The sequence below is a fragment of the Fukomys damarensis genome, unplaced genomic scaffold (assembly GCF_012274545.1).
Source record: "Fukomys damarensis isolate Sample0158 unplaced genomic scaffold, DMR_v1.0_HiC HiC_scaffold_9, whole genome shotgun sequence".
Taxonomy (NCBI): domain Eukaryota; kingdom Metazoa; phylum Chordata; class Mammalia; order Rodentia; family Bathyergidae; genus Fukomys; species Fukomys damarensis.
In genome coordinates, this window is record NW_022900921.1 from 27,849,363 (window position 1) to 27,862,311 (window position 12,949).

The window sequence follows — 12,949 nt, forward strand, 5'->3', positions numbered from 1 at the left end:
AATTTTTTTTTTTTTTTTTTTTTTTTAAAGTACTGGGGATCAAGTACTCAGGACTTTGTGCTTATGAAGCAGGCGGTGGAACCACCAAGCTAAATCTCCAGCCCCTTCAATATCCTTTTCTATAAAGGTTGAATGACATCTACTTCAAAAGATTAAAACAATACACAAGAAGTACAATCCCTTTGCTCATAAGTGGTGGCTACTAATGGTTAGTGGTAGGTATGGATTAGAAAGATTGGCAAATTTAAATCTTTTTACCCAATGGAAAACATCCCTTGTTATCAAGCATTTCCTTTTTATCGGACCTTCAAAAAACTCCTCAGAAACCAATCAGTCTGGGCATAAGCAACCTACACAGCTACTACCAAAAGTAACTGTTCATTTGATCTTTTAACTTTGCATACATGATTTTACAGAGGCAACTTATGTAGCATGGATTCTGTTCACTAGGAAGGAGCTTGAATCCGTAACATCTCTTCCAGGTTAATTGAAAAGCTGCCAAGGTCGATTCTGATGAGATCATATCTCATGTTTGTCAGAGGTAAAAGATTCTAGTAGTCTACCTTCCTGAAACTGAGGAAGGCTTCTGTGGTTTGCTCAAACTTTTCCCTTGTGAGTCCTACCTCTATACAAGGAAGGCAGAGCAATGAACCACTGTGCAAAAGAATGCTAGTTATGAAGATGGGCAACCTAGGCTTGGACCTCAACTCTATTGCTTGTTAAAATCCTAATTCTGGGGCCAGGGATTTAGCTCAATGGCACCACACCTGTCTCACAAGTGCAAGGTCCTGAGTTCAATCCCCATTACCGAGAGGAAAAAAAAAAGCTTAATGCTATGAAAGTAGTAAACCTCTCTGAGAGTAGTTTCATCACTGTTAAAACCAAGATAATAATACTTATTTTACTAAGTAATCATAGCCCTTTCTGTGGCTCTAACTCTGTTCAATTCAGATCACTGATATAATATTAATTTCTTGAACTTTGCTCTTTCTTAAAATGCTCTAGATGCCTGAATTAAAAAGTGTGACTAGATCCTAAAGTGAGGGAACGTCTCTAAAATGTTTTCCAGCTGTTAGTATCCCTTCAACATATAATGCTTTGCTATTAACTTAGGTGTTAAAAAGAACTATTTTATTGTTGAAGGGAGGAATAACAACATCTGGCAGCAGAAAACTGCTAAAAGAGTCCTGGCTCTTGGATATCAAGTCACAAAGAGTTAAGAATTAAAAGGAACAAGATGGGAAGAGTAAAGACATTGAGAACTCAAGCAGGCATGGGCAGCAGGCAGACTACCATTTCATATTCCACACCAAACAACTATTTTTTAATGCACCACAGTGGACCTAATATGCAGAAATTTTCCACAAAAAGGTTGAAAACTGCCAGAAGACAAATGAGACTATAGTAAGCAGGGTGCTGCAATTCTACACTATTAATCCAGAGGAAAAATTACATATGTGTGGGCTGGAAGTACTGGGTTAAAAGTTTATCCAGTAGCTAAAAGTTAGGATACATTTCTAGGTCCAATAGCCTAGACATTCAATATACAATCTCCCTAAAAAACACTGAATAGTTCTGAGATGAAGCCTAGTAGAGAGTAACGTACTTTATGGTTGATAAGACCCAGAGCGAACCCATAGTTCCAAACATCCTTTTTAAAAATGCCCTTACATTTTGTTTTATATGTTGCTCCTGCCTTAAGACAATAATATTAAGTGAAATAAATCAGACGTACAAGTTTAAATAGTGAATAGTTTCTCTTACATGAGAATACCAAAGTATAAATAATAGGAAGATCAAAATAATAGATAATAGGTTAGATGTTTTGCAATTGGGAAGGGGACCAAGAGATGGAAAGGGAGAAGAGGAGAAGGGGAAGTAAAAAGAATTAAAATGTGTTATGTACATATACAAATTCTCCAAGATGAATGTAATCATTATGTACTGTAAATATGTACTGAGAGGTCAGGAGTGGCAGTATATGTCTATAACATCAACACTCATGAGGCTAAGGTAGGAGAATTGCTGCAAGTTCAAAACTATCCTGGGACACTTAGTGACTTCAAGGCCACCTTGAACTACACAGTGAGACTCTGTCTCAAAAAAAAAAAATAAAAAAAAATAAAAAATTGTTTTTAAAAAGTTGGCTGTTCATAAATAAATAGGCTGGAGATTTAGCCCAGTGGTAGCACCACCTGCCTCGCACGTGCAAAGTCCTGAGTTCCATACCTGGTACCACAAAAATAAAAATAAAAATAAATAAATAAGAAAAAGTCAATTCTACTGGACAATATAACTGACTACTGGGAAAGGGACTTTTTTTAAAAAAGGGGTGGGCAGGGATTTAGCTCACTGGTTCTGCTGCCTGCCTTGCAAGCACAAGGTCCTAAAATTGCCTGTCATTTTGGTTTCTTTCCTCTGTCAAAAAATATGAAGACAAAGAATTGCACGCTGGGGAATTTAGCTCAGTACCAAAAGGAAAAAAAAAAAAGAATTAAGTACATTTGTGTAATCTGTTGAAGTTAAAAATTATAAATAAGCTTATCAATATAAAGAATTTCTAACAGAATGAGATGCTTAACAAATGCTTATAATATTGGGAGGAACCAAATGTAAAACCAGAATACACACACATACTAGTGTCCCTTTTCCAAAATGCTTCAAACCACAAATGTCTCAGATTTTATATTTTTTCAGGTTTTGAAATATTTGCATCTTGGAGAAAGAACCAAAGTCTAAACATGAAATTCATTTATGTTTCATATACACATTATGTACATAGCCTGAGGTGATTTTATATATTTTTAGTGTAACCTGTCACATGATGTCCTGTGGAATTTTGTACTCGTGGCATCATAGTGGTATCCAAAAAGTTTCAAATTTTGGAGTTTTGAATTAAGAATATTTAACCTGTGTGTGTCTGTCTGTGTGTGTGTGTGTGTGTGTGTGTGTGTGTGTGTGTGTGTGCGTGCGCATGCGCATTTGGGAGAAGGACAAGCTTGCTCCATCAAGTGCCCCAAAATAAAGAAATATACCAAAATTTGTATGATGGTTCAGTAGTTGGTTTTATTTCTTTTACTTTTATATTTGGGGTAAGGGAGTGTAGGTTTTTAAATTCCCAGTTGCTTTGGAGATACAGTATGTCCTCATTCCTTTAAATATATCACTTTGGACATCCAACTTCTATTGACCTCTGGACGAGCCTATTCCTTCTCTTACCTCCCTAGCTTCCTTGTTTCATCATCAATGGCAATGAAATCTTTATTCTTTTTACTTACTGTCCACACCATCCCCTTAACTCTACATGGATTCTAATGCTTTTTTCCTCATATTAGTGCCACTTTTGTTCACACTGATTAGACTTTTCCTCCAGGATCAGTATTGCTTCTGCGTCAAGAATAAAAGCTTTGAAAGTGTTCACAGAAGAGAGGACTGTTAGGCAAACACAATGGGACATGCCTATAATCCCAGCTACTCAGGAGGCTGAGGCAGGATTATAAATTCAAAGCCAGCCTGAGCAACTTAGTGAGACCTAATTTCAAAATAAAAAGGGCTGAGGATATAGCTCAGTGATAGAGAGCTTGCCTATCATGCATGAGGCCATGGCGTCCACCCACAGAACTGCCTCTGGCCCCAAAAAAAGAGGAGGAGGAAGAAGAGATGATTATGATTGCTGTCTGTCCTCAGCTGTATAAATACAGAAATATGGTAAGAACTGTGTGACTAAAAAAAAAAAACCTGGAAAGCATCTTTGAGGCAAAAACCAACTAATTTATAAAGAACTTATATACACTGGTAAGGACAATATTAAGATCCCAATAGATGCTGGGGGAAACTTCAGAGAATACAGCTATTTTAGATGCTTACTTTTAATACAAAAAGAAAAGTTTAAAAGCCTATGCCCGTTATTAGAAAGAAACCTTTTTCATAGTAATTAGAATTAAACCACAATAAATAGTGGAAAGAAAAAAAAAAGAATTAAACCCTTTTTCTGTGGGTGGTCAGCACCTCTATTTCAGCACTTCAACCAAACTATACTTATATTTTACTTACTCATATCCATGTTGTTTCCTAACTGGACTGTTGATTCCCTGATTATAAACTTTAGATCTCATTCAGTTTTATATCACACCCCTACTACTTCTTGACACCCCCCCACACACACACTCCCAGCATCTAGCACAAGACTAAGGGAGGAAGATAAGGTAATGATAAAACTAGCTCCAAAAAGAGGCATGAAACAATCCTGGGACACACACGCAGAACAATTCTTAGAATGCTGCATGTGGACTTGTGAGAACTTGAACAGATGTTTGATAGGATGACCTGGATGTTACACTAGTGTGGGAAATATACAAAAGGGACAGAGGCCATTAAGCATTCACTGTCATGCCTCTTCATGGCAGCCCACCCTATGCTGTAGACTGTATTTTTTATTTATTTTTCCTCTCTTTTTACTTGGCTCAAACTCGTTATGCAGAGCCAATTTTCCCCTAACCTTCTGTTTTTTTCCCCATCTTTAATAAATGTGAAAGTGTGTCACTATTTATGCTTGTTTCATTCAATACTTTGTCTGGGACAGAAAGAACCTAAAAACCACCTCCAAAGGAACCTCCAGCATCCTAAAACCTAGTAAAAAAATTTCACTAAAAGAAGTAATGAAAAAATTTTAAGTTGAAACATTTGTAAAAAGTAACTTCAGAGAGTATAGTTTTATAGATAGACATAAACACATATAAATAATATGAACAAACACTAAATTTAGAAATTACTCAATTCAACCATTACTTAGAATAAGCCCAATTCCATGAGAATGCAAGGAATAAGAAACAGATTAAAGTGATTAGAATAAGAAGTCACAACCTATACACTTTCTCCCTCTTCCCACCTGGTACACAGGTATGAGGGCTAGAGATGCAGCAGTCATCTTGAAACCGTAGAGCCTTAAGTTTAGGATTGGGAAGCCAAAGAGGAAAAGCCTAAGCCTTCAATTAGATCACTGAGCCACTACCTCACTTCGGACTTATCTAAGAAAAAGAAATCCCATTTGTTAAACTCATTGTTAAGTGTTTTCTTTATCGTGACTGACAGAATTTTCTAATACTATAGGATACTAAAAGAATTTTAGATAAATAGAGTTCTCCTTTACTTGTTCTGACTTGAAAATGACACGTACTTATCAACTTGGTTATAATCCCTAGCCCACAAGTAGACAAATACACCAAGTAAAGTATATCACAGTTTTCCTATTCCTGTGGTGAACCTCTGATGTGTGTTGTTTTCTTTTAAGACAAAAGATGTTAATATATGAGTTACTTTTTCTAAACTAAAACCTCAGTATCCAGGTTTAATTGCAGTGCTGGCACTTTAAGATAAGTAAGTGGATTTTGGGTTGCAGTTTGGGCACTCACCCCTACAAAGTTTGCTGTGACTCCTGTAGACCTACCTATGGCCTCAGGGAAAAAGAATTCCTACTTTCCACTAAAAGCAAAATGTCTGAGCTGCTAGCATACATTTTAATTATCCCTTTAAAAAGCCTGTTAATAGAGACAAAAGATGGAGAGAGATCACCTAAACACTTAGATCCAACATTGCCTGAACCTAACATAGGTTTCCCAATTATTAAGAAAACTAAATTATGGCATTCAAAAAGTCCTATAAACAACAGTGGGTTAAACACAAATTTTCTTTAAGAGTTGAAAAAAAACTGCCCCATATTAACACAAATAATTCAAGTTACATTCATCATTCTTCAATTGCCTACTCTTTCCTTTCACAATGCTCATACTGCAGTCACATTGAACTGCTTACTCTTTCTTACATACCCTTTACATTTTTTCTATTCATGTGATTTTTGCCTACTGTTTTTTTACATTAATGCCCTTCTCTTTCAATGTTTAATCACATTTTCTGTGAAACACCACAGATTTTATTTGTATATCCTTTAGTAATTTGACCTTGTTTTATAGGTATTCATGAGCATGTCTTGTCTACCCAACTGAACTATAATCTCCATGATATGAGTCTGCATTTGATTTGTATATTCCCTGACAAGTCAACCTGTCTCTAAAATTCATGTTATTTCTATTAAATCTATCCTACTTTATGACTGTTAACCCCTCAATAAACAGGCACCAAGAGCAACATTCATACTGTAATTATCCTGTGTACCACAAAAGCTGCCACATTAATACAAGTGAGAAAACTGAATAGTATACAAATTACATTCAGAAAGACAAATACAAGTATTGTACATAAAACAGGAAAGGTCTGATTTTGTTTTGAGAAGTAAGTCTTACAGATGTTCAAGGCAAGCCTATTTTAGACCTCAGTCCTTTCTGTTACCTCTCAGGCATATCTGTAAGAAGGATTTCTACCTCCCAAACCCATCCACCCACCCATCATTATTTTTCTGGAGATAACCCTTAAGAGACAATCCACTCCACTCTGAGCAATATCCTGACTCTAAGCTATTACCCTCTATCTAAGCCAAAGTGTATATAATTAATGCCTTCAGCTTCCCTAACTCTTCTATAATCTCACTAACTTGTTCTTACTACTTTGACTCCTATGAATTACTTTTCATCTTCTTAGTTCTACCTAGCTGATGGCATACTTTTATGTATTAGCAGACAGAAACACAAACCTCAGAAAAACTACACAGACAGGAAAAGTTAATAATAATAACTGCTACCATATATTGACTGGGCACAGTACTTTATAAAGTATCTTGAATTCTTATGGCAGTCCTGATACTGTCGGACAAATTTTATAAATGAGGAACCCAATCCTGAAAGAGGTAAGATAACCTGTTGAATATTACTCAATTAGTTTATTCTTTTTTTTTTTTTTTTTTGGTACCGGGGATTGAACTCGGGACCTTGCACTTGCAAGGCAAGCACCAAAACCACTGAGCTAAATCCCTGGCCCCTTACTCAATTAGTAATTATAGCTGAAATTTAAGTCCAGATCTGCCTAACTTCAAAGCCCACATTTCTTCTACTCTGCCAAAAATTAAGTGTTGACTCTGTTCTCCCAGCTTCCACTCTTTTCCTCTATCCCAGTATTCTGTTTTCCAGAATAAACCTTTGCTTAAATATTCACGCTTTGCTCAGATCCCTCCAATGGTTACTGTCTTGTCTAACAGCCTGTGCTTTGTCCACCACCTATCTCTTCCTCAATTAGCTATGTTATCATTGTTCATTTTCCCAGAATTTCCTTCAACCATACTCAAGCCTGTTCAAACCTCAGTCTTTGATTTTACTGTATTACTCTCTGCCTATAATACTTTCTCCTTTTCATGTTGAAACTCTCTCATTTTCTGTAGGTCCCTGCTCAAATGCTACCTCCTAAATGGAATCTTCCTGACAATCTATTTTAAACTGCTATTTCCTAACCTCAGTACTCCAATCCCCCTCTTGTTACTTTATTTTTTCTTCTAAATTATTTATTACCACTTTACATTGTGTATTTATTTTTTCATTGTTTGCCTCCCATTACTAACACTTAAGCTCAATGAAAACAAGGACTCTGTATATTCTATTCACTGTATCTGGTGTACAGTAAGTATTGACATTTATTGAATGAATAAATGGGGAGCACAACTTTATTTTTATAGGTATTTAAATGAAAATAATCTCAACTACACTTTCCAGAAAACAAACACAAAGGCAACTTTCCTTTGTTCCAGTCTCCAACATTACCTTTAAATATTTTTTAAATATTTTTTCCTTAGTTCTGGATAGTCATGTCACTGAACAAATTGAGCATACAAGCCAACTTAACCAGTCTATAGTATTATAATCAAATAAAACTTACAATAAAGTTAATCAGACACATATTTAATGATATGCATAATTGTTATTGTGCTGCACGGTAACTAGGCATAAATGGTAGACACTTCATGTAAATGACTCTAATTACTATTTCTTTTACACAGCCAAACCAAGCATGTCTATGATCAGCTTCTGGGAAAAACAGGAAGGAGGGGACTTGACGTGGAGATGAGTCCTCCCTTATTCTATCCTTAGGAATTGGTCTCCCAGCCTGGGTTATGAGTCTTCAAGAAGGGTAACTTCCCAGCCAGGGATTTAGCTCAGTGGTTCTGCCTCCTGCCTCACAAGCACAAGGTCCTGAGTTTGATCCCCAGTACCAAAAGGGGCGGGTAACTTCCCTTCTGAAAAAGGAGAGGCTTCCTTTAATCAAAGATTTAGAAATGAGGGTGGGGGACCTGGCCTCTGTTTCCAGTCACAAAAGGTGAGAAGAACAAGAAACAATCTCTAATTTATGTCTCTGGTAAGGAAGATGAAGGCAGGTAAACTGATGGGGAAACCAAGTAAAAAGATGATTATGTTTTATATTAGATGTTCCCCCAAAAAGCGTCATGTACTCATAGGTGGAGCTTTTGAAAGGTGACTGAATTACAGAGCCACTACAGTTAAATGTGATCTTAGAAAGAGTTGGTTGATTGGGGTCATGACCTATCCCTTTGCTCTCTGCTTCCTGGCTATGATAATTTGAGATTTCCTTGCCCAGGCCCTTCCATCCTCCTGATGACATTTCAAGGACTGAAATTTCTGAAACACGAGCCTAAATGAACTTCTCCTCCTTTAAGTTGTGTCAGGTTCTGTATCTCAGTGATGAGGAAAGTGACTAAGACACTGGTCAAACTTATTAAGGACACACTATATGCCACATACACTAATAAATGCCTCACACACACACTAATAAATGTCTCACATAATTCTAATTATTTCCCTAGCCCACCTATACCCCCAAACTCTGTTCCCAAGAAAGTAAAAGACTGAGCAGACTAGGGGAGGGAGGGAAAAGAAAGGGGGTAAAAAAGGAATTAAGATGTGTTAACGTACCTGTACCAACTTCCCACAAGGAATGTAAACATGCTACACACATATACTAATACATTAAAATTTAAAAATTTTAAAGACAAAAAAGGAAAGACTAAGCAGATTATGTAATCAAGGATTCCCTGTTTTCAAACTCTCTCACAGAGCCTATGTCACCAGAGAAGGTTATAGAGATTAAGAAGAAGCTATTGATTAATGGTTATTATCTTGCTTCCTATCTTATCGAAACCCACAAGTGGATAAGGCTTTCCTATAGGTCTATCCAATCCTACCAAGTTTTAACAGTCTGGACTAAACCTACCCTGTCTCTGGAACATCATCCCAATTCACTGAACTTCTCTCTCCCACTGCATTTCCTTTTGGGACATGCACTTGGGTATAAACCATTTACTTTGTATCATCTTGTAATTAATTTCTTAGGTAAATGTTTATTTCCCCCAATGAGACCACAAGCTCCTTAAGGGCAGAAATCTTGTCTTAAACTTCTTTAGTAAGCCACATAATGCCCACCACCATTATTAAAAACAAGATATTAGGAAAGTATTTGGATGAATTCAAGGTATATAAGAATAAATAGTAGAAATCCTATTTCTAGTTCTAGGTAGACAAGCTGGCCTTAAAAAGAATCTAGATAGCTTAAAGCAAATGGGACTACAGTGGTACCTCGGTTCACAAATGCTTTTGCTTGCAAACAATTTGCTTCTCAAACAGAAATGTTTGGCAAAATTTTGATTTGGTTTTTAAATTCTGCACTGGGTGACAAACACGACCACAGCCATCTTTCCCACGTGCACACAAACATGGCCATCTTTTACAAAACCATAGAACAAATTAAGTTCATGAACTGAGGTACCACTGTTATCTGTGGGAAATAACCTCAGAATACACTATTCTTGGTAAATAATCCCAAAATACAGCAATAACTTTACACATAATAGCCTCGATATCATCTAATTATATAAGGCAACAGGAAAACATTCTAAATATACAACAGTTAAGTAAATGTAGGCAATTCACATTACAGTATATTACATATTAAAAATATTTTTACAGGGCTGGGGATTTAGCTCAGTAGTTCTACCACCTGCTTCATAAACACAAGGTCCCAAGTTTGATACCCGGTACCAAAAAACTTTTACAAATAACTAGTAAGATGGGGAAGATGCTAAAAGTTCAAAAAACAAAATAAAAAATTTGACAGTCATATCTCTATATAAAAAACCTATCCGCAATAGATCTAAATTTACTAAAATATAAAAAGGTGGTTTGCAGAATGTTTTATATGTGTGTGTCCCATTTATGTAAATAGTGCCTAATTTTAAGTATTTCTAAGTATTTAATAAATGTAAGCTACTATTATTACAATGAACATGTATCACTTTATAATCAGAAAAATCAAACTATTAAATTACAAGTCAATTTATATAGGTTAATAACTAAGATCTGTATTACTTTGTAAAAACATAATTAACATGTATATTTCTTTCTGGCAATTTTAACTTATAAAATAGTTCACAACTGTTGAGCATGGTGGTGCATGCCTATAATCTCAGCATTTGGGAGGCTGAGGCAGAAGGACTGCTGAGAGTTTTAGGCCATTTCTGAACTACAGAGTGAGGTCCTATCTCCAAAAAAACCCAATAAACTTCACAATTATACAACTGTGCACACTAAGTTACAGAAAGTGAGTAGCACTAAGAATGTTGCAACACTTCCAATTACCTAAGGGTTATATTCAGTGTGTTGGACCAAAGTAGATAGCTACGATGACACTACTATATTTAGAGTTTAAAATCATAAACAGGATCAAAGTATTTCAATAGGTATAATTAACAAGATTTCCTTAGTCAATATCTCACAATATACCAGAACTACAATTTTTGCTATACTCAGAGAGATAAACCAATACTCCAGGGTAACTCAGAAGAGACATGTAGATGAAGAACGTAAATTCAAGATATTTTCTCAGCTACTGTCTCTAGGTAGAATTTCTATTTAAAAAGAAAAAGATACTCATTTTCAATGAAAAATAGGCAACTCTAGAACTTAATTTATCAAGTTCTACAAGAGTCTCAATACTTTGAACATATAAATTGAAAGGCAAAATCCGCCGCTTTGTACTAGTTTTTGGCCTTCCTACAGCAAAGCGTAAGTTCAAAAATTAAAAAAGAGGAAAGACTTTTCCCTTCCCCTTCTCCTATGGTGCATATAACAAGGTAGTATATCTATTAAAAAGTAATAAAGAACATGAAAGTACTAGAAAATTAATTAGACAGAAAACAACAACTTTAACTTTGAAGAGTTGTCTGTTTCTCTGCATTGTGATGTACAAGATTACGAAAGTACTAACGCAAAGAAAAGTAAGAATCTGTCATGGTGAGTCTTTACCTGCATCTTGCTCCATTAGACCATTGCAGTACATAGCATGTCGCTCAATCTGTGTGGCTGGGAAGCCTTGGTCACACAGTGGGCAGGATACCTGGTTACTAGATGAAAAGGTAGAAATAGGTGTTTCCTTCTCACCATCTTCCCTGTTACCAACCTGAAGAATACATCAAATGACAATTATAAAAGGTTTAACTTATAAAGCATGTTTTTCTCCAAAAACCTACAAGAGACTTCATTCTATTATTTCATTTACTTTCAAAGAGACAATACCAATGAGATTACCAAATTCACGACACTATTAATATGGTTAATATTTATATATTCAGTGCCTGCCAACTATACATATTACACATTTAATCCTCACAATCTTACGAAGGTGCTGACATACCTTTTTATAAGAGTGTTATACAAAATAATAAAGTAACTTGCACAAAGCCATAAACAAGTAAGTGGCAGAGTTGAAATTCAAACCAAGGACTATGTGGATCCAAAACTTAGGGCATTGACAGTCCTCACTACATAAGTGTACTGTGTCTGGTGTGCTACACACTTTGGTTCTCAACAGCATCTTAAAGATACTTTCTCTATCTTATGCATGCTCACATGTGCATGCACACGCGCGCGCGCACACACACACACACACACACAGCATGATCACTGTGACTAAGATATAAGTAGTTTAAAAACAAATGAGCTCTGTCAAACAGAACATAAATAGGATTTAACTTAAGAACCTAGACCTGTCCTTAGAGCAAAAAGACATTAAAGCCTCTTGTGTTTTGTGGGTTTTTTTTTTTTTATTTATTTAAAGGCAGAAACTAATCGCTTCTCGGCTTTTTGGCTAAGATCAAGTGTAAAAGCAGAAACTAACACTCAAATATTTAAAAACTCAAAGAAATGTCATTAGTTAAGACAATTAATTCTGCTGAAGTCACTCTTAAACTAAGTGTTTTATAATCATTATTTCTCCTACAGCTGCTGGTATCTCTCAGAGGCAGCTGTATTTTACCTGTACAGGATGGTCACAGCCAAGAGCTCTGCAGTGATTAATTCCACAGTATGCATGCATGAACACTGCAGCACTAGTGCCTAACACTTGCTTCAAAGGACAGCAAAGGTTTTTGGTCCACAATTATAGGCCTAAAATATACCGCTTATAAGTGTGATGTAGCAGAAAGGCAAATTGGCCACACAAATAACAAGTTAGTTTCTACAACTGCCAGAATATATCCTATTTTAAACATTTGCTTTCTTCAAAACACATATTCTTAAAAGGGGAAAAATAAAGATGAGAAAGGCATTTGCAGTGGTTGAGATCTTATACTAAACCAGGCTCTGCCAAGCATTGTGTACATATCCATCCCTCATGACAAACCAACTGGACAGAAGCTCTGGTGTTACAGAAGGGGAAATTGAGGCTTGGGAAGGCAAAGTAACATGTTGACCAAAAAGTTTAAAAGTAAACAATCTAGACTCAAACCTAGGTTTGTTTCACATCAAAACTTTCAGTAATTTCATTCTGCTGAGAAGGAAAATCTTCCCTTCCACTTTGTTTCTGAAAGCTGATCCTGCAGGCATTGGGAGATTATCTGATTTTACTCTTCTCTAGAAGGTGGAAATGGGCCGAGGATTTAGCTCAGTGGTTCCACCACCTACCTCACAAGCGCAAGGGCCCGAGTTCAATCCCCAGTACA

The 12,949-nt window shown here is 36.1% G+C and overlaps 1 protein-coding gene across 15 annotated transcripts in view; it reads right to left on the reverse strand.

Annotated features, from left to right (window-relative positions):
* Positions 1-12,949, reverse strand: part of Uimc1 (ubiquitin interaction motif containing 1) — a 159,660-nt gene that overhangs the window by 23,690 nt on the left and 123,021 nt on the right. For all 15 annotated transcript variants that reach the window (XM_033761652.1, XM_010622085.1, XM_033761651.1 and 12 more), the window contains one exon: positions 11,256-11,409. In XM_033761652.1, coding sequence (XP_033617543.1) covers positions 11,256-11,409 — 154 coding nt within the window. The remainder of the gene's footprint in view (positions 1-11,255; positions 11,410-12,949) is intronic.